The following is a 21,013-nucleotide window of genomic DNA, read 5'->3' as shown; positions in this document are numbered from 1 at the left end:
TAATTATAATAAATTGAATCAAAATTGATATATTTAGAGTTCATTAATATTATTTGCAACATTAAAATTTATATAATAATATTAAATGAAGATACAGGATCCACTTTTTAATATTTTTTTTTAAAAAATATTTTTTAAATAATGATAAAAATAAGGGACGCTTATTTAATTTTAACCCAATTATTTCCCCTTTTAAAAAGGTTTGGGGACTTTGCTTGTTTCGTCTATTTTCCTTGGATTTGGATCGCTTCAGGCAGCACATTCACACCATTCGTTACTTGATTCCTCCCCCTCCCTCTTCTTCCCCCTGCTCCCGCACCTACTCAAAATATAAATAAATAAATAAATACACGAAATGACGAGATACTCAATTTTTGGGAAAAGAAAAAGAAAAAGAAAAAGAAAAAGGAAAGAAATGGCAGATACATGCATTTGTTTGCTTTGAGTCGCACAGATCAGCCCTCTCTCCCTCTTCGCTGTTCCATCTCCTTCGTCTTGTCGTCTCCCAGATTCAGCTGAAACTGCTAGCGAGTTTGGATTTCTAGCTCCTTTTGGTTTCTCGATGCTTCTGTTTGCTTGAGGTTGATTCGGCTTGTGCGGAACCCTCGAGGAGGAAGAGCAGGAGGAGGAGGTAGGAGGCGTCACCATGGCCGGCTTGGATCCCATTCAGTACGCGCACAGCCCAGCGCACAGGGCTGTCCTCGCCCGCGATTACTCCGCCCTCAAACGCCTGATCTCCGCCCTGCCGCGCCTGGCCGATCCGGCGTCCGTCCGCACCGAAGCGGCGTCGCTGGCGGAGGAGGAGAAGGCCGACGCCGTCTCCGCTGTCATTGACCGCCGGGAGGTCCCCGGGAGGGAGACGCCGCTCCACCTCGCGGTCCGCCTCGGGGATGCCGTCGCCGTCGAGATGCTCATGGCTGCTGGCGCTGACTGGAGCCTCCAGAACGAACAGGGTTGGAGTGCGCTCCAGGAGGCTATATGCGCTCGGGAGGAGAACCTCGCTCGCATCGTCGTCCGCCATTACCAACCGCTCGCCTGGGCCAAGTGGTGCCGCCGGCTGCCGCGGGTCGTCGCCACTATGCATCGGATGCGGGACTTTTACATGGAGATCACCTTCCACTTCGAGAGCTCCGTTATCCCTTTCATCTCTCGAATAGCCCCTTCCGATACCTACAAGATCTGGAAGCGGGGTTCGAACCTGCGGGCCGATATGACACTCGCCGGATTCGATGGGTTCAGGATTCAGCGCTCCGATCAGAGCATTCTTTTCCTTGGCGATGGATCGGAGGACGGGAAGGTGCCGCCTGGATCCCTGTGCATGATCTCCCACAAGGACAAGGAAGTAATGAATGCTTTGGATGGGGCAGGCGCGCCTGCCACCGAGGCAGAGGTTCAACAAGAAGTCACCGCCATGTCTCAGACAAACATCTTCCGGCCAGGGCTTGACGTCACGCAGGCGGTCCTTCTTCCGCAGTTGACATGGAGGCGGCAGGAGAGGTCAGAAATGGTTGGACCTTGGAAAGCCAAGGTGTATGATATGCATAACGTTGTGGTGAGTGTGAAGTCCCGCAGGGTGCCAGGGGCCATGACGGATGAGGAGTTCCTCTCTGCCTGTAATGACAATGATACTGAGAATGAAGAATTTGATGATATTTTGACAGAGGAAGAGCGGAATCAATTAGAGCATGCACTCAAAATGGAATCACCTGACATAATTGATGGCTACCAAGTAGATGGGCATATTGCTCATCGTCATAGTTGCTATGATCCCAGGGAGATCGAAATCCAGGATGTAGGTAGTAGTAGTATGCGTGAGGGTAGACAGGAGAGGAAAGGTTGGTTTAGTAACTGGGGAAGGAGGGGAAGCAATCAAAAACAAGAAGGGCAGAAGAAAAGTGTTGCTCCAAGAAGTTCACTCTGTGTGGAAGAGAAGGTGAGTGATCTCCTTGCTGACTCTCCATCTCATTACCAGAGTAGACCTGGAAACCATTCAGTAGAGATTCTTAACAAGGGGGAGGATCTTAAGAGGGCAAAGGACAGGGATTCAAAAAAGTCAGGAATGAGCTCTGAAAATGGAAACCGCCGCAAAGAGAGTAGCAAAGAGAGTGAGTATAAAAAAGGTCTAAGGCCTGTTTTATGGCTCTCTCCAGATTTTCCGCTAAGGACTGAAGAGCTATTGCCACTGCTTGATATCATGGCAAACAAAGTGAAGGCAATTCGTCGTCTAAGGGATCTGCTCACTACAAAGCTCCCTTCTGGAACATTCCCAGTTAAGGTATGGGATAAAACTTACATCAGCATGGAATTTTTTTCTTTTCCTATTAACTTCTTTTGACATTTACCATATTGTGCCACTTCAGCTTTTCATGTAATTTTGTGTGTTTAGCATTATAAAAGTCCTTTATAAAAATCTGTACTTTGAGATGAATTGTTTGTCATGTGAAAATGCATCATGTAGAAATTGTTTACCACGTGAAGATCCACCATGTAGCGCTACTTCCTAATTCTTGGTTAGTCTTTATGTAGAATGCTAGCATTCTCTCACAAAATTTGTTACTTCTATGATGCAACTGCCCTATTATCAAACCACTTAATATTTCTTCCTTCGACTCCCAAGTTGTAACTGAATTTGGTTTGAACTTGTTGTTTAATTTATAAGTAGATGCTTAGAGTATGGATTTTGTTGATGACAAATTCAGTCTTGATCATGCACACAGTCGGAATGATCATTAGTAGTTTATTTTATGCATTATTCTTGCAGTTGTTTAATAATTTTTGTAAAAGAAATGATATTAGCTATTGACTCACATATCTCTAATGTACTAAGCAACACCAACTTGTATATTGAACTATTTTGGTTTGACTAAGATATCTTATCCTCCATTCCATTAAGTAGACTCATTCAATGAACACCTTGGTTATTTACACACCTCATTTAAGTTTTTTTGTTTTCTATTTTCCTTTAAACCTTCAGCTCTAATTAATTCAAGTATATAGTATGCTTTCCATTTGATATGTATTTGCCAGATTATAGCATTTGTTTTATTTGTCCTAGCAATTTTGAGCATCCATCTCAATGTTTTCATCTTTACTACATTAATATTTCTCTTATTTTTTAATCTACCAGGACTATGCCAACTCTCAGGCATTATTATTGTTATTTATCTGTCCTAGTAACCTCACACATTCATCTCAATATCCTAATCTTTTATAGATTAATTTGGTAGATGTCCAACACTCTAGTCTATAGAGTACAGTCTAGTTGTTATACATTTTTGATGTAATATGCTTGAAGAGAAACTCCTTAAAATGTTTTGCATGCGTTTCTCAAAGAATGCAAAGAAATGCTTTTCTTTGGCACTGATCTACTAGACACTGAAGTATGAAAAAAATGGATTGAATGTGAAAAATCACAGAGAGAATATGAAGTATTTGAATGGCCTATACAGTATTGTTTCTTAAATTGTGCATCCTTTGATGAATGAAGATTGTATATGTCTCCTTGCTTTTATTAGAAAGGGTCAAGAGATCCAAATGAGATGATTGGATATAAAAGACATCATGAGAGAGAGATAGAATGAAGAGGATGAGTGAGATTTTGGCAATTGTTTTGCTGAGTCATATAAGGGGAAGGCAGGAAACCTTACTGGATTGTTGAGTAGAATATATATATTATTCTAGGACGTGAAGTTATAGAGGGATTAACAAGAAAATAAGAGAGAAGTAACATACTAAAAAAAGGAATAGCTTAAATTAGGCTTAAACCTATTATGAAATCAAGAGCGCAAAGAAAAAGAGATGTAGTCATAACGTAGCTTAAGCGAAACCAATTGATTCAATATCAAAATAACTTGTCCTAAATATCATCTAAGCATAGGTTTATGTAGCTTTCAAAACTTTCAAAAAAATCTAAACGGAAAAAGTAACCAACTAGACTTATTCCCTAAGATTTAGGATAAATTAACTAACAAGACTTATTTCCTGAGATTTAGGATAAATTAACTAACAAGACTTGATTCCCTAAGATTTTGGACAAAATTAAATATAATTAAGAAAAAATAAACTAAATTTAATTAATGAATAACTACTTAAAAAAACTCAATTTGGATCCCCTCCTGCATCAGTCACCTGGAGTTGAAGATAACTCGTCCTCGAGTTTAGGGTGGGTGTATCCGGCTTCAGAGCACAATGACTTGGGTGTTTTACATTAAAACATCAAAAGTTTTTAAATGACTAGGAAGTCGCAACCTATAGACAGTGTCATTAATCTTTTCTAATATCTCGTAAGGTCCAATCTTCCGATCTTGAGCTTGTTGTATTCACCAACAAGGAAACAATCACGAGTTAATACAACCCAAACCATATCACCAAGTTAAAAAGAACCTGATGTCGATGCCGATTTGCCCTGATCTTGTATTCGGTGTTGCTTTCCTGAATAGCCTGCTTAACCTGCTCATGAGTGACCCGAAGATGCTCGGCCATCTCCTCAGCCTTGGGGTTCGCTTGTCCTGGATGCGAAATAGGGACTAAATTCAGTACCTTAGATGAGTTTCGTCCATAAACAACTTCGAAAGAACTCAAATCAGTGGTCTTGTTCTTTGATATGTTGTATGCGAATTCTGCTTGAGGTAAAACTAGATTCCATTGCTTCGGTTTGGTTCCTGTGAGACATCTCAGATGATTTCCTAAGCTCCGATTCATTACCTTAGTCTGACCATTCGTCTGAGGGTGATAGGCGCTGCTGAAGTTTTGCTTTGTCTCCTAGCTTTCCCCATAAAGTCTTCCAAAATTAATTGGCAAATTTAGTATCACGATCTGAAGTAATAATTTGAGGAATACCGTGTAAACACACCATCTCTTTAAAGAAGAGGGTGACAATCCGAACAACATCCATGGTTTTTCTGCACGTTACAAAGTGAGCCATCTTGGAGAATCGGTCCACCACAACTAGAATAAAGTCTGCAGTCCATTGGATGTGGGGTAAATGAATCCAATACGAAATCTATGCTAACCTCGCGCCAAGGGGTTTCAGAAATTGGTAAGGGAGTATACCAGCATTGGTGAGGGTTCCTTAGATTACTGACAAACAAAGCAACGGTCCACGAAATGAGGTACGCCATTGGTTAGCTTGGCCCAATAGAAGTCGGAAGAGATGAAGGCTAATGTCTTATCTCAACCGAAGTGTCCTTTATTATGCAAGTCACTGATAATGTGTTGCCTTATGGAATAGTTCGGAATGCATAATCGTAGTCCACGAAATAGATAACCATTGTCTAGAATAAAATCGTTGTGAAGCCCATTAGTTAACTCCTGAAATATCTTGCCGAAGGAGAGGTCAACAACATACATACCTGAGAAAGATCCAAAGCCGGCAACCCTGATGATCATGGTAGTAAGCAGGGAAGAACGATGACTTAGAGCATCTACAACACGATTGAGACTCCTAGATTGATGCTTCAGTGTGAAAGTGAATTCCTGCAAGTAGTTTACCCACTTGGCGTGTCGACTACTCAACTTATGTTGGCCGTTGATGTACTTTCAAGTCTCATGATTAGTGAACAAGATAAATTCCTTCTGCACAAGATAATGACGTCAATGCTTCAAGGATTGCGCAATAGCATAGAATTTCAGGTCATAGGTAGAGTAATTTTTCTTGGCACTAGATAATTTCTCACTGAAGAAGGCAATAGGGCGTCCCGATTGACTTAGAACACCACCAATGTCAATGCTAGATGCATCATAATTTACTTCGATAGTTTGTCGAATTCTGGAAGTGCTAGAACTGGTGCTTTGACCATCTTTTGCTTCATTAGTTGAAAACTAATTATAGCCGTGTCAGTTCACTTGAACTCGTGCCCCTTGAGACATTGAGTGATAGGAACAATTAAGGCATTGAAATTCCGTATGAATCGGTGGTAGAAAGAGGCCAATCTATGAAAACTTCAGACGTCGTGAATGACTTTTGGCTGCGACCACTCTAAGATTAGGTCTATCTTTGATGGATCTACACGAACACCATCGGTAGACACTATAAATCCAAGAAACGAAACTAAGATCGTTAAGAAAGAATACTTCTGTTGTTAATGAACTTCCGCCTTTAGCTTCTCAAAAACAGTGCGGAGGTAATCAAGGTGCAAAGTCCGTGTCAGACTATAAATGAGGATGTTGTCAAAGTATACAACCACGAATCTTCTCATGAAAGATCGTAAGACCTGATGCATGAATCTCATGAATGTGCTGGGTGCATTGGACAGTCCAAAAGGCATGACCATCACTCGTACAACTCATGTCGTGCCTCTAAGGCGGTCTTCCATTCATCTCTGGGCGATTTGAATCTGGTGGTATCCACTCCTAAGATTGATTTTGGAAAAGATCTTTGAATCGGAAAGTTGATCGAACATGTCATCTAAACGAGGAATCGGAAATTTATACTTTACCGTGATTTTGTTGATGACTCTACTATCAATATACATGCACCATGAATCGCCTTTCTTTGGCACAAGTAGGGCAAGGACTATACAAGGGCTCATACTCTCATGAATATAGCCTTGTCTCAATAGCTCTACAACTTGTCGTTGTAGTTCTTCGGCATCCTTAGGGCTAAGACGGTATGTTGGCCGATTAGGTAAGCTTGACCTCGGAACGAGGTCAATTTGGTGTTGAATGTCTCTCATAGGGGGAAGTCCTGGAGAAAGGTCTTTGGCCATCAAATCAGCAAAGTTGGATAGGAGTTGCTGTACCTTAGTTGGTAGATCCGAGTCTAGGTCTATTTCATCGCTTTTGTAAGGAAGCAAAGCATAGACCATGTTTTCGTGCTTCATCTTGTTCAAAAATTTAGACATAGAAAGTAGTGTAGGGTTATTGGTTATCAAATTTGAAGGGGTTCCTTCTCGTCGAGGAGCCCATACGATGTTCCTCCCTTTGATGCTGAGGGCATAGGTGTTCTTCCGTTCTTTGTGGATGATGCTATGATCATATTGCCAAGGTCATCCCAACAATATATGACATGCGTCTATTGACACATCACACCATGCTCGATCGTAATACTTGTTGCCAATAGAAAAAGTTAAAAGACACCTCTTATCTACGGTTACCTCGCTCCCTTTGCTTAGCTATAATAACTTGTAGGGTTTTGGATGACGATCCGTCTTCAACTACAGCTTTTGCATAGTTTCTTCAGATACAATATTTTCACAGCTTCCACTATCAATTGCAACTTTTGTTGTCATAGAATCTGCACAAGCTACTGCTCTGAAAGCTGCAAAGGCATATGCAACTTCAGAAGCAGAAGTCACCACAGTGAGTGACTTCCAAAGATACCATCTTTCCATAAATTTGCAGAAAGTATTTTAATTTCATTCTCCTTGTCTTGAACAGAACTTACGGATGAAGGTTCTTTCTCTTCAACTTTTCTACTGCTTTCAACAGGGAAATTATCAGTGCTCGAATAATTCGATCTTGTTGTTGTCTCCGCTGCCTCCTGCGATTGGACGATCGAGAGAGTAGGGCTGGTCGTACTCGATGTTGTCGAGGTCCGCATTCTCTTGGTTGTCTCTGCCACTGTGAGAGGAAAGGGGGACGTAGAGGCGTTGCAGATTCAGCGTTCTCTCGAAGTTGTAGGTGGTGGGGCGGTGGATCCCGTATTTCTTGAAACTAAACTTGCGTTGGGACATCTCTTCTTGATTGGAAATTATGGATTTTTCAAAAGGGGAATAAAGGAACTTACGCTCTTTATGATCTTGTACCGCTAGACGCCGAGATAACTTTGTGACTTGTCTTTGTAGATATTGAATCTCATCTTGGGTGCTATGACCACAGTGTGAGTCTTCCTCAGCTGGAACCTGCCTTTCACGACCATGACCACGTCCACGATGACCTTGCATTGGATCTTAATGAGCTCTGATACCAACTGACACTGAGCAGAATATGTTTATTATTCTGGGGCGTAAAGTTACAGAGTGATTAACAAGAAAATAAGAGAGAAGTAACACAAAAAAAAAGGAAAGAAAAAGAGATATAGCCGTAACGTAGCTTAAGCGAAACCAATTGATTTAATATCAAAATAACTTGTCCTAGACATCATCTTAGCATAGGTTTATATAGCTCTCAAAACCTTTAAAAAAATCTAAACGGAAAAAATTACCAACTAGACTTATTCTCTAAGATTTAAGATAAATTAATAAAACTTATTCCCTAAGATTTAGGATAAATTAACTAACAAGATTTGATTTCCTAAGATTTAGGACAAAATTAAATATAATTAAGAAAAAAGAAACTAAACTTAATTAATAGATAACTATTTAAAAAAACTCAATTTAGATCCTCTCCTGCATCAATTGCATTGAAATAATTATAAACATCAGAGAGGAATCATTACTAGGTATGCCCATATATGGGCAGTCTATTAAAAGCTCAGCTATTTAATGAGACACAAGAACAACTCCTGTGGGCTTTAGAATCTTTACAAGGACAGGGTGATAAGTTTAGTCATTTGGAGCAGGATTCATTTGGCTACAAAAGGTGTATATATTTGTCTCAAGTATGTATTTCTAGAGAGAGAGTTGTTTGTAATTAGTATCTTTACTTGTTTTGAGAGATATGACACATTTAACTTTGTAAGGACAAAACACTAGCCCAAAATGCTTGTCCAAGTGAGTACTTATTTAGTCATCCAAGCTCCCTCACAACTTAGCATATACAATTGAACTAGGTTGTTACAACATTCTCCACTTGAGGCTTGATTTCTCCATTAAGACTAACGTCTAACTTATAGCTCAGAATCATCCCTAATAGGTGGGATGTGAAACTTAATGATGACTCCAAGACTCATATAAACCTTTCAAAACATCTCACAATGAGTAGGTTTAAATGCCCCTCAATGATGACTCTAACACAAAATAACACTTTCAAAACGACTCACAATAGATGCATCCTAGTCCATTTAATTTATTGGGCCATACTAGATGGCTTGAAATACTTAACTCCAAGTTAATCATAGAATGACAGCTGAGGCGGGCGCCTAGGCGGGAGGCATACCTCAACCACACCGCCTTGAACCGCACCGCTATGTTTAGGCGGCGGTAAAGTGTTTCCGATTTGGAGTCGGGACTCGTCGTCGGTCTCAGACATAACTAAATATTTAATTATTCAATTGATGAGGGTATTATAGTCATTTGTCTATAAATGTATAAAATTTCTTTAGATATTCAAAAGTCAACTACTTGCTCCTCATTTTTCATCCTTGAACAAAATAAATATAGGATCGAAAAGAATTTAGATATCTCCACAATGGTATGATATTGTCCACTTTGGGTCTAAGCCCTCATGGTTTTGCTCTTGGGCTCTCCCCAAAAGGCCTCATGCCAATGGAGATATCTTTTCTCTTATAAACCCATGATCTTTCCTATGTTTTTCTAATGTGGGACTTTGTTTGCAACCTTGTAACCCCAACAATCCCCCCTCAAACAAAGGACCACAGGGTCCCCCTCAAGCATCGGGTCACTCTTGACCTACTCAGGGCCTCCCCTCGAGCATCGGGTCACCTTGACCTGCTCAGGGTCTCCCCTACTTTGTTCAAGGTTTTCACCCACATGGTTCAATCTTGAATCATGGCTCTGGCTCGTGCTTCTTCTGGCGGTTAGTTCGGTGAAAAGCGACCTCGCTTTGATACCAATTGTAGGATCGAAAAGAATTTAGATATCTCCACAATGGTATGATATTGTCCACTTTAGGCCTAAGCCCTTATGGTTTTGTTCTTGGGCTCTCCCTAAAAGGCCTTATGCCAATGGAGATATCTTTTCTCTTATAAACCATGATCTTTTAAGACATGTGGGACTTTGATTGAATCCCAACAATAAATTCTCAAAAGCTTCTCAAGCTATTTAGGTCTTAATTTTCAAATTCATTTCACTTCTCCATAATTTTCTTTCCTCCCAGTGTTTTTTTTATTCTCTTCTAGTTGTTTATTATCCTATTGTGCCTAATCATCAATGTTGTCCTTTCTTCTTCATGAGATATATTCTTATTTTTAATCTTTTCTATTTCAATTTAACTTAAATTGCATTATTATTGTTAATTTGTTTTCGTTAGAAAAATGTATGAAGCTTCAACCTTTAGGACTTATTCACTTTGGATTAATGATTAGGAGTCAACTTGGAGCAATACAATCAAATCCAATAGGCCCTAAATACCCTTAAGCCAAGGATTTTAAATGACCAACATGTCTCAAAGGCCTTTGAGCAAATTTAAGGGCGAAGAAGTGGTGGACAATGATGACGACCATCTCAATGATCTAATCTATGCCTAAGTGAGGTCAATATGCTAGAAATATATAATTACATGACACGATTTATAATTTAATCCAATTTTATTTCTTAACAATTTTTTAAAATTTTTTAATTTATTTTTATTTTTTTAATGATTTATAATGTTTTAAATAAATTATAAAAGGCTAGATGAAGACAATAAAGATAACCGATTCCCCTTGGCCTATGTAAAGCCGGCCTAACTTTCATAGTTGTGCATGATACAACACTATGATACTTAGGCATGACTTGGGCATGGGTATAGATGGGTCATTCTAGGAATCTACTATCAAATCCATTTACAATGTGAACTTCAATGCCAACTAACTATATAGTTGAAAGTAAGGCATAATAATATTAAAATGTGGATTACCTTGATTACTCAACTCTTAATTATCTTTAATCTAGGATTTAATTATATCATACCCTAGATTAATAAAATATTGGCACAACCAAATCTAATCTAAGCTATCTCTCAACAACACCTAGATAACTCCATTTATCCTTGACGATCAATTTATTTCCAATTTAGGGTCTAATTAGAACTCTAGTGTAACTTAAGTCACTTTCCTAAATTTCAAATTGCTGAAGTGTAAATGTTACAAAACATCTAACCTAAACCTTAATGCTGACACCTTAATCCTTAGTGAGTCCTATAATTCATATCTGTTTGCTCTGTCACTTTGATTCGAAGAAACATTAATGAAATTATTAAATCTGGAAACTGTAAAAAAAATTAAAAAAAATCTTTTGATCTAATATAATCAACTAAAGCAACAAATGAAAGCTGTTTTTTTCCTGTGTTTTAAAGTCACTAAATCGATGTGTCCTGATGGGCTTGACCTTTTATAGGAAAGGTTGCCTTGAGCCACATGATACTTTTAACTAATTAAATATTCTAAAATTCTTAGAAAAAGGGCAAAATATTCCCTATGCTTTCACGGCATCAAAATCCTGTCGCAATTTATTCTTTTTGTACAAAAATCTATTTATATCACAGTAACTGAAGTACATCACAATTATCTATCAGCATAACAAATAATTGGACATGAAATATGAATGAAAACTTAGCAGAATATTTATACAACAATAATATACCTTTGTTAGCAACCAACACAAATTGAATATTTTACGATAAGGCACTTATCAAATAAAGACCTCATGTTTTAAAAAATTTTAGTGTGTCCTCGAGTGAGCATTTGATAGATACCAAAAACAATTTCTAGTCCTCTATTGTTAAACAAGTTTGAAAACTGAAGGCAAACAACAAAAGCTTCAACAGAATATTATAGATATCACAATCAAATATTGCAAACGGATCAAACTAAAGTTACACATATAATGATGATTACAGAAATAAAAATAAGACAATGCCATAACTAAATAAAAATAGTCATTGTCGTAACTAAGTCATATGTGACATTTGAATATGACAATCAGCCCATGTAAATGAAAATTATATCTAAATGTAGGCTCAACAAATTACAAAATCAGCTCCAGAATAAATTTTGAGTGGACCCAGAACCAATTCCCTTATCTATATGAATGTTTGATGATTAGTATTAGAGATGAACTAATCTGAAACTTTGTGGGATGTTTAAAAAGGATTGAGTCTGTGTGATGGAAAAAAAACACCATTAATACCATCGATTAGAGAAGAATTTGACTATGATTTGGACTATTGGTTTTGACAAGGACGTCCAACCATATCTGGGGAAAATCATGACATTCTAGTTCAGTTGCAAATATTGAGTTGTGACTAATGAATGAAATTTATGAACTTAAATAGGTGAACTAGTATTTAACCTGGGCTTAAGCATTTTAGGCCAGTGGTCGTGCCTAACAAATTTACGGGTCAGTTCACTGATGTATATGGATTGTGACAATTTATATCAGAGTAGACCTATCCTAGACATAGTGGGGTGTTCAGAAAGGGGTGCTTGTATGATGGTAGAGTCACTATTAGACATCACATGCCACCAATCTGGGATAATTTTAGACTTGGTATTAGATTTTAAATCTTTACAGGTGACAAGTCTTGATTGGAGAGATTATGAGATCATAGTTGGGTCTCATATAGTGAGTTGTGAGCTAACAGAAAGAGCTTTATAAATTTAACTATGTAACTACTAGTTATCTATAGTGAGTTGTGAGCTAACAGAAAGAGCTATAAATTTAACTATGTAACTACTAGTTATCTTGAGTCTCTGTATTTTGGGTCAATAATGAAGTTTGATAACTACCTTCGAATACCTTTCGAAAAATCGTTTGGTCCATTCATAGGATTCTATTTAATGATTTTCTTGATCATCTTCTTCCTTAATAACTAGTTCATTTCACCTTTGACCTTGCATCCTAGATGATGTTACTTGGCACATTTATAATTGGGGATGAACCTGTAATTGGCATGATTTAAGTGGTAAATGCTCATAGGTTTTAATAACGAGCATAAATGATCTTGCTTCAGTTTTTGACTAATTTTCATTTGAATGTTTGAATTAGAGAATTAAAGGATGTGTTAAAAGTTGGTATATATTTCTTAATTAAAGCTTTAAATTTGAGATAAGCAAAATTATTAGACTGATACATTGAGAGATTTTGTTTTGGTGTCTCTCGTTCTGCGGCATCTTCTAAAGTATTAATCACATAACCATTGTGTAATTTTGTGCAATGTATTATGCTATATTCTAGTCCCTTGACCTATAGTTCTTATAACTTATCTTGTGGTTGCTTATTGCTTGGTTTGAATGTTGTTCTCTTTTTGCCAGGAGTACTGGTCTTCCTCCAAGATTTCCACTTTGTTAAGAAAATTGTTTTTAGATTTAATTCAATTTATTGGACAATATGAAAAAAATCGATCTGCAGCATGAGGATCCATTTCATAAAGTCTGAGACCTAAGTCTGGCTGTACCAGCTTTACCTAGATCATCTTTTATGTTACCTGATAATAACATATGTTTACAGGTTGCCATTCCAGTTGTTCCTACAATCCGAGTCCTGATTACTTTCTCTAAATTTGAGGAGCTACAGCCATTGGAAGAGTTCTCGACACCTCCTTCTAGTCCCATGTGTATGTCCCCTGAAAAAAATACATCAAGCCCATGGATTCGATGGATAAAGGTACCCTATCGCCAAAGTAACACCATGATCTTAGGACCTAGTAGCCGTGTGGAAGATATACAAGATCCGTTCATGATTCCGCCCGACTATACTTGGATTACACCCGAAGCTAAAAAGAAGAGGATGCAGGAGAGCAAGATCAAATCCAAGAAGGGAAAGAGTCAAACAAAGTGAATTATTGTGGATGAAAACTAAACTGAAAGATGTAATGTGATGATGCATTTGGATAGAAAAGACTGTCCATTCGGAAGTTAATCCATTTGATTGGTGATCGGCGATGATTGTTACCGTGTTAAATTGTATTTGAACACTGGGCTGGGTTTATTGTTCAGTTTAATTTAGAAGATATCACTGGATAGTCATGTACAATATCAGGTGCTCATAAACAGATTTGTTGGAATATTGTATCACTAAAATTCTGTTCATAGTCAAGTAAGACTAGAATCGAGATGATTTAAGTGAAGTGCTAGCCATCAGTTATAATTGATTGTGGAGTTGTTAGTCACATGACTGGAGATGGACAAAAGTGAAAGAATTTGTCGTAGTACAAATTAAGGTAATGGAGTAGTTGGAGCAAAAGATGATATCGTTCATTTTAAGTGGTCTAGTAAATCCCAAACCCTAAACCACTTTTGAGCGTTTGGTTGTATGTGTTGTGTTTTTCTTAGACTTTGGAAGGTGTAGGTGGAAAAAATCATACATGTTCCTGAAAATTGTTAACTCGTGATAAACACGAGTATGATAATTAGTGAGTGGGGTGACGAGTTAAGGAGAAATAAATGTAGTAGAATCTGTACGACTTAATGAGAACGAGAGTTAATTAAGATGCTCTACTCGACAAACATAATTCATCGAGTCGAATCATGTTTTGGTCTTGATCATGAGGTGTGCCCACACAAAGATATTTTTGGTTCATTATCAAAGTGCTAAGAATAAATCCCTCTCAACAAAATTATTAGACGGATTTAAAACTTTATATGGAGATATATAATTTCTATTTAGAATAGAAGCAACGATTTGATTCTCAATTTTATAATGAATAACTATTAATCATTTATGGTAAATTGAGTCTTTGACTCTTCAACTAATGGAGACTTATACCGACAAGTTGGGTCCCTCTTTTGTGTTTCATGATCACTACATACCAAACGTGTTATGGGCTTAATTTTGATTGCCTTGTCGTATGCGAATAATTAGAAGCCGACTTGTGGCCAAAAGGGTCCTTTTCATTTAATTAATCATCTATTCGGGTGATGGATGGAGAGTGATCTTACTCCTCCTCTTGTGTGGTCGCCAATTTGCCTATCCAAATATTAAGGTAGGAAAAGACATTTAATTGTTGGCTTCCTTCACCCACTTTTATCACAACGTTTTCCATTACTTCCATCCATCCATCCCCACGCCACACATGCTTTTAGAGAATGAATTATTTTGTTATACCAATTATAAAATAAAATAAAATAAAATAAAATTTATATAAATATAAATAAATATATAATAAGAGACTGAACCTAATAGTCGTATAAGAAAATCTATTTAACCAATCAACTTTATTTAATGGGATAAAGATTTGATTATTAGTTGACGAGTCTTATTCAATTGCTTTTTAATTAAATTATTGCACTCAACCATCTCCTTAGTGTATCTTGCACTGTACTTGTGCATTTACTCATTTTTAATATTCATTACTCATTTTCTTCTTTTTCTCTAGAGTCTCATTATTATTTTCCCCTTATATTTCTCATCTAAATTTTGAATCAAGGAGTGCGTTGTAATAACTATGCAGTAGTTATGAAATAGTAATTGCTACAACATAAATGTTAGATAAATTTAAGAGGTCATAATTTTTTAATCGGATTGAATCACAAGACGCATAATAAAATCGAAGTTCGTTTATAAATCTATATTTATTACCTAGTGTAACTCATAATAGTCTAATTTTAGATTTAAAAAATATTATTTAAAGTCTTCTTAGAGGTTTTGAAGGATATTAGTTCTCTTTATTAAGGTTTCTTTTAATATTGTAATAACTATAAAATTATAATTGCTACAACTATAAGTTATAATTATTGTAGTTGTAATAATTATCAAATCGTAGCTGCTACAACTATAAACTACAACTATTGTAGTTGTAGCAACTACGAAACCATAATTGCTACAACATGTGTAGCAACTACGGTTTCGTAGTTGTTACAAACGTGCCCAACTGGTTCAAGATTTTGACAAGAAATATAAATGGGATAATGATGAGAACAATACTGAAAAGGATAGTTATGTCATTTTACATGGTATGGGATACCCTTTTGATAGGGGTGTAATCGAGCCGATCCGAGCTGAATTTTTGAATGTTTGAGTTTGGTTCGTTTATAATCGAGCCGAGCTCAAGGTTTATTTAATGAATATATTCATGACTCACGAGCTTATTCGAGCTTTTATCGAGCTTAATAAATATAAATTATAAATTTAAATATTCATTAAAAACTAAATTATATATTTAGAGGAAATTATAATATTTTTATTAAAATTTATAATTTTATTTTAATAAATAAATTTAATATACTTGTCTATATGTTTCATAAATAGAGTGTAAAATCTATAAATTCAATATCAAAACTATTATTTTTAATTTAAAAACTGATTCATGAGCTTAACGAACATATTCATGAGCTAATTAGCCGAATATTGTGAAGCTTGAGCTTGGTTTGTTTATCTTAACGAGCCTCATTAAACGAACTCAAATGAATTTTTATCGAATCGAGATTCGAATAGCTCATGAACGGCTTGGTTCATTTACACCCCTACCTATTGATAAAATATCAAATTAGAGTACCCCTTTGACGATTTGGAAAAAGAGGGGTGCCTTCTCGATTTTTACCCATGTATATTATTGGATCAAATTGATTTCAATCGTTTATTTGGGAGGATGATACCTACAAATAACTCCCTCCTCTTCACTTCTAATCCATTCTCAAGAATAATAAACTTCCCTTATTAATCTTTGAAGCCCTGTTAAACTCTCTTTTAGTTTCTTTGGTATGGGTCTTAGAGAGTTAGATAAGGCTTATCTTTAACTTTGGCTCTTCCTACTACTTCCTGATAGGGTGAAGGTTGGTATTGGTCCTTTTAGATATGTTGGACAATTGTCTTTGAGTCTTGTCCCCCAAGTGAACTCGAGCATCAATTTTAAAGGAAACTATGATCGATGTACTAGGTTCGGTGTAGTTTTGTTTTGAATCTCCTATGAATACATATACAACGATAAGTTAAAATTTGTACTCACAGATTTAAAAGGATCTAATATTTTTAATTCTAGAGTCAGGGGATCTAAACTTTCCAAAATAATACCAAAATTTTTCATTATATCTTAATATATATACTCTTTAATTATTGAAAAAATAATAGCTGTATAGATTTTAAATTTATCATGGATTAATTTTGATTGATTTTGTCCATCTAAAATTAAAAATTTGGCTACAAGACAATACATCTCTATCCCATGGTAAATTGGCGGTTGTAAACTCACACTACCACCATGAGGCCGCAAACTCGTGGTGGTTGAAGGTGTCTCTTTTCGCCTTCGCGGGTTCTTTATGTTTTCCTCCTATTTAAGAGGTGGTTGCTACATCCTTTGAGAGATGAGACCTAGAGATCGATGAGGGTCAATTGGGAGTCGCTATTGCCTGTTTGACGATCAAGTCAGTAAATGGATAAAAAGGAACGTAAGGAGCTCAATACCAGAAGATAGAAAGAAGTGACCTTAGCAAGTGTCCAGAAAATTATACTTTTACTTACTTGCGAGAAGGTTTATAAAGCCTCGGTTGAAGCGGATCCACGTCAATTGCCACACCAGCTCGGGATGGGCTATGTGGACGACCACATGCTTATACCGACCACACGAGTGAGCCTTCTCTCCCATGGCGATAGCTGTTTGTCCGTACCGTTGATTTTGTCTAGTTGTAAGTCAGATGCCACTTTTTTTCAGTAGACTACTGGTGGGTACTGATTCCACGTCAAAGACGGTGAGCGATGAACCCTCATAAAAGTCAGCTCAACTAGGTTCCTTCATAGCAGGCCCATGGCGTGGTCATTCAGCCCAAAGCCATTTAGGTTTCAGGGTTGACTTTAGGTATAAGCAATTAAGGTTTATGCCTAGGACCCCAATTTGTTGGTGACGCTTTCTTTTCAGTATCTCTCAACCCTAGTTTTCTCTCTTTACATTTTTTTCCTTTGTTGGTGATGCTTTCTTCTTTGATCGATAAGAACAAGAATTTGAATTTTTTTATCTATACAATGAAAAATAAAAATACTAGTTTTTTTTTAGTTCTTCCTCTTACCTTTTTCCAACTCCCCATCTCAGTGCTTCTCTCGTTGAGATCGGCGAAGAGAAATCACACCTAACATTTTCATACTGATTCGGTTAGTGTTACTATGCTCCTTGCTTGATTAAGTTCAAATGTTGATGCATTCATCGGTATTGTGTCCTATCAAAATAGAAGATTTTATTATTTTTGAATAATAGCAAATTAGATACCTTTACAATTTCGTTTCCTTGATAAATATTAAGTTTAACTTTTATTTAGATATATTTATAGTCATAAATTTTTTGATTTCTCCTTTGTCTCTATTTTATTATTTACAACTGTTTTGATTTAGGTGATAAAAAATATGATTTATTTTTTCTTTTATTTGGTACTTAAAAGACTTATTTAGTTTTTGATAAATGGTAATCACTAGTTTTTTTTATTGAGTTTTATTATTTTATACATGTATTTTTTATGCTTTGCAGATGATGATTATAGTAAAAAAAAAGATAATTATGCTCATCCCAAAAAATATTGAAGTAGTTAACACCGAATATGTGCCGACTGGCCTGATCCCACAGAAGTTTTTCATCGACCGCTAGGGTAAATCGGGAAGTATTCACGGTGGGCAGTCCAGAAGTTCAGCATCCCATGGTTGTGCACCCATTTGGCTGCACCATAGCCCTAGTGACAACTTCATGGATGATGATGAGTTGAGGATAGCAGCATAATTCATTCTATTGTTGTTTAATTTCATTATTCTTATTTTTTCAATCTTGTTCCTTTTCGTAAAGTTGTTCTCTTCATCTTTCATTTGAGTAATTAGACATGCTTGTTGGCATATAAACTTATTTGAAAGATAAATTGACTTCTTCAAATGGAAGAACAATGCCAAGAACAACTTGACTTCATCAACTATGCAAGGAAGTTGTCAAAATCAATTTGACTTCATGTGACTTTTCATCAACTAAGCAAAGTTCAATTATCCTACTAAGTTCAATGAAACTCTTTATGACAAGAGTCATTAGTATAGAAAAGAACAAAATCTAATTGTCTTGTGTTTAATGATGTGATGTAATTGTAGAAGAATATAGAAGCATGAATCTAGGTGTATAAATAAGGACCTTGTATGATGATGAAAGTATATAGTAAACATTACTCTTCATAGTCTTTTTCACATCCTTATACTTTATTACAAAGTCTTTTCTACATTCTTGTTTCCTCATCCTAGTTCCACTAAAAATTCTAACAAATTTGGTATCAGAGAATATATACCAATAGCTTCGACAAGTTCCCTCCAAGTGCCAAAGTTAACCAAAAATAACTACAGAATGTGGAGTATACAAATGGAGGCTTTATTAGGTTCCCTTGATGTATGAGACCTTGTGGAGACCTGCTATACTATAGTCGAAACAAGTGATGGGAATGAGCAAGCTCTTAAGGCAATGAAGAAAAGAGAGAAGAAGACTTTATTCACTATCTATCAAGGAGTAGATGAAACCGCTTTTGAGTTGATTGCTCTAGCAACAATGTCACAAGAGGCTTGGGAGATATTGAAGATAACATATGATCTACTAGATAAAACAAAGAAGATTCACCTACAAGTTCTATGAGCTCAATTTGAAGCACTACAATAAGAGGCTTCAGAAATAATTTATGATTATTTCTCTTGAGTTATCTCTATTGTTCATCAAATGAGAAGAAATGACGAGGAGCTAAAAGATGTTTGAGTCGTTGAAAAGATCTTAAAGTCTTTAGACTCAAAGTTTGATTCTATAGTTGTGGCGATCGAGGAGTCAAAAGATTTGGAGGTGATGGCTGTGGAAGAGCTTATGAGATCCCTTCAAACATATGAATAAAGAATATTGAAGAAAAGTGAAGGAAGAACTTTGGAGCAAACACTCCAAGCTAAACTATCATTCAAGCAGAATGAATCATCCAGACGAGGTTCTCAACGAGGAAGGGATTCTACATGGAGAGGAAGAGGTGGTCATACTTCTAACTCCAATTGGCACACTCAAAATCAGAATGATGGAAATGAAGGACATGGACATGGAAGAGGTCATGGTGGAAGCCGAGGTCAAGGCAGTGGACGAGGTAGTGATGTGTACAATCCGCAAGTGTACGGTTGTCGTCAAATAATAAAAGATATCGATCCCATGAGGACTGTTGATTAAGCACTAGAGATGTCGCAACGTAAGTTATCTAAACGGTCGAAAGTTGACTTTGGTACTTGCGAACTAACGAGAGAAATTGAAGAGAGGGAGAGAAGGTTGAGAGAGAGTGAGAGAGAATTGATCTTGAGAGGGGTTGAGCTTAAGAGGATGTGAGAAATGGTTGGGGAAGTGATTTTAGGATCTCGATTTCATTGTAATGCTAGGTGATGTTACATAGATTGCGTAGTTCCTATCCTATATGTTCATGCTTTTGTAAAAAACCTAACTAAATACCGAGACAACCCCATGATAGCCCGCATCAGAGTGTCTATTCCATTGGCATTTAATGCTACTAAGTAGAATAAGTAATGCGAAAAGTCTGGTTAAAAGATTACCCTTTGTCACTAAGGGCTTCTCGATCATATGATCTACATCACAACATCCACTTTATAGCACAGAATTGAGATAAACCTATTAAGTTCTATTCTCTTGTAGAGTATCGACCTCTAATTCAAAGTGATGCTCTAGATGTTGTTGGGATGTATACTATAAACCTAGTTTTTATATGAACATCTGTTTTGAAATATTTTAAAATGAGAATCACTTTGATCAAATGTTTGCATTTTATATTTATATATATGTCAATGCAGTTGTCCATTTAATTTATATTGTAGATAACATAGTGTGTGATGCCACACAGAAGATCATGTTATCAGTTCCTTATAAATTATAAATAGTAGATCACAACCAAGATGGATTGGGATAAACCATTGGAACGGTTGTAGTGTAATTTGGTATTAGTCTGTCTTGACTATAAAATTACACTAGTACACTATGTGTGTATTGAGCAGGACCATTTAAGGTTGTTCGATTTGTACTGACTACATAAAAGAACAGAACCTCTGCTATTATAGATGTGCGTCCTCTTAATCCCTATATAATAACAATCACGTATGCTTAGTATTTATTTCTTTAACTTATCAATGAGTGAGATTTATTCGTTAAATCAATAGGCTCAATGAGTTGGGAAATAGTACTGTTTATATGGTGTGTTGTTGATTATAGAAAGAATCTGTGTCCTAATTATTTAGGCTGATGATGTCGCCTTGAGGAGCTCATAAGGATTATCATG

General features: G+C 36.5%; 1 protein-coding gene across 1 annotated transcript; it reads left to right on the top strand.

Annotated features, from left to right (window-relative positions):
- The first annotated feature begins 365 nt into the window (after positions 1-365).
- LOC122006158 lies at positions 366-13,849 on the top strand. Its single transcript, XM_042561538.1, has 2 exons — positions 366-2,275; positions 13,269-13,849. The coding sequence occupies exons 1-2, from the start codon at positions 647-649 to the stop codon at positions 13,596-13,598; spliced, it is 1,959 nt and encodes a 652-aa protein (XP_042417472.1). The 5' UTR covers positions 366-646; the 3' UTR covers positions 13,599-13,849.
- The last annotated feature ends 7,164 nt before the right edge of the window (positions 13,850-21,013 follow it).

The sequence above is a fragment of the Zingiber officinale genome, chromosome 7B (assembly GCF_018446385.1).
Source record: "Zingiber officinale cultivar Zhangliang chromosome 7B, Zo_v1.1, whole genome shotgun sequence".
Lineage (NCBI taxonomy): Eukaryota > Viridiplantae > Streptophyta > Magnoliopsida > Zingiberales > Zingiberaceae > Zingiber > Zingiber officinale.
This window is presented reverse-complemented; position numbering and strand designations above follow the sequence as displayed.

Excerpts from the sequence above, each read along its gene's own strand:
- LOC122006158 (XM_042561538.1), top strand. The coding sequence starts at position 647 with ATGGCCGGCTTGGATCCCATTCAGTACGCGCACAGCCCAGCGCACAGG. Across the intron at positions 2,276-13,268 it reads CTGGAACATTCCCAGTTAAG|GTTGCCATTCCAGTTGTTCC; the intron begins GTATGGGATAAA and ends ATATGTTTACAG.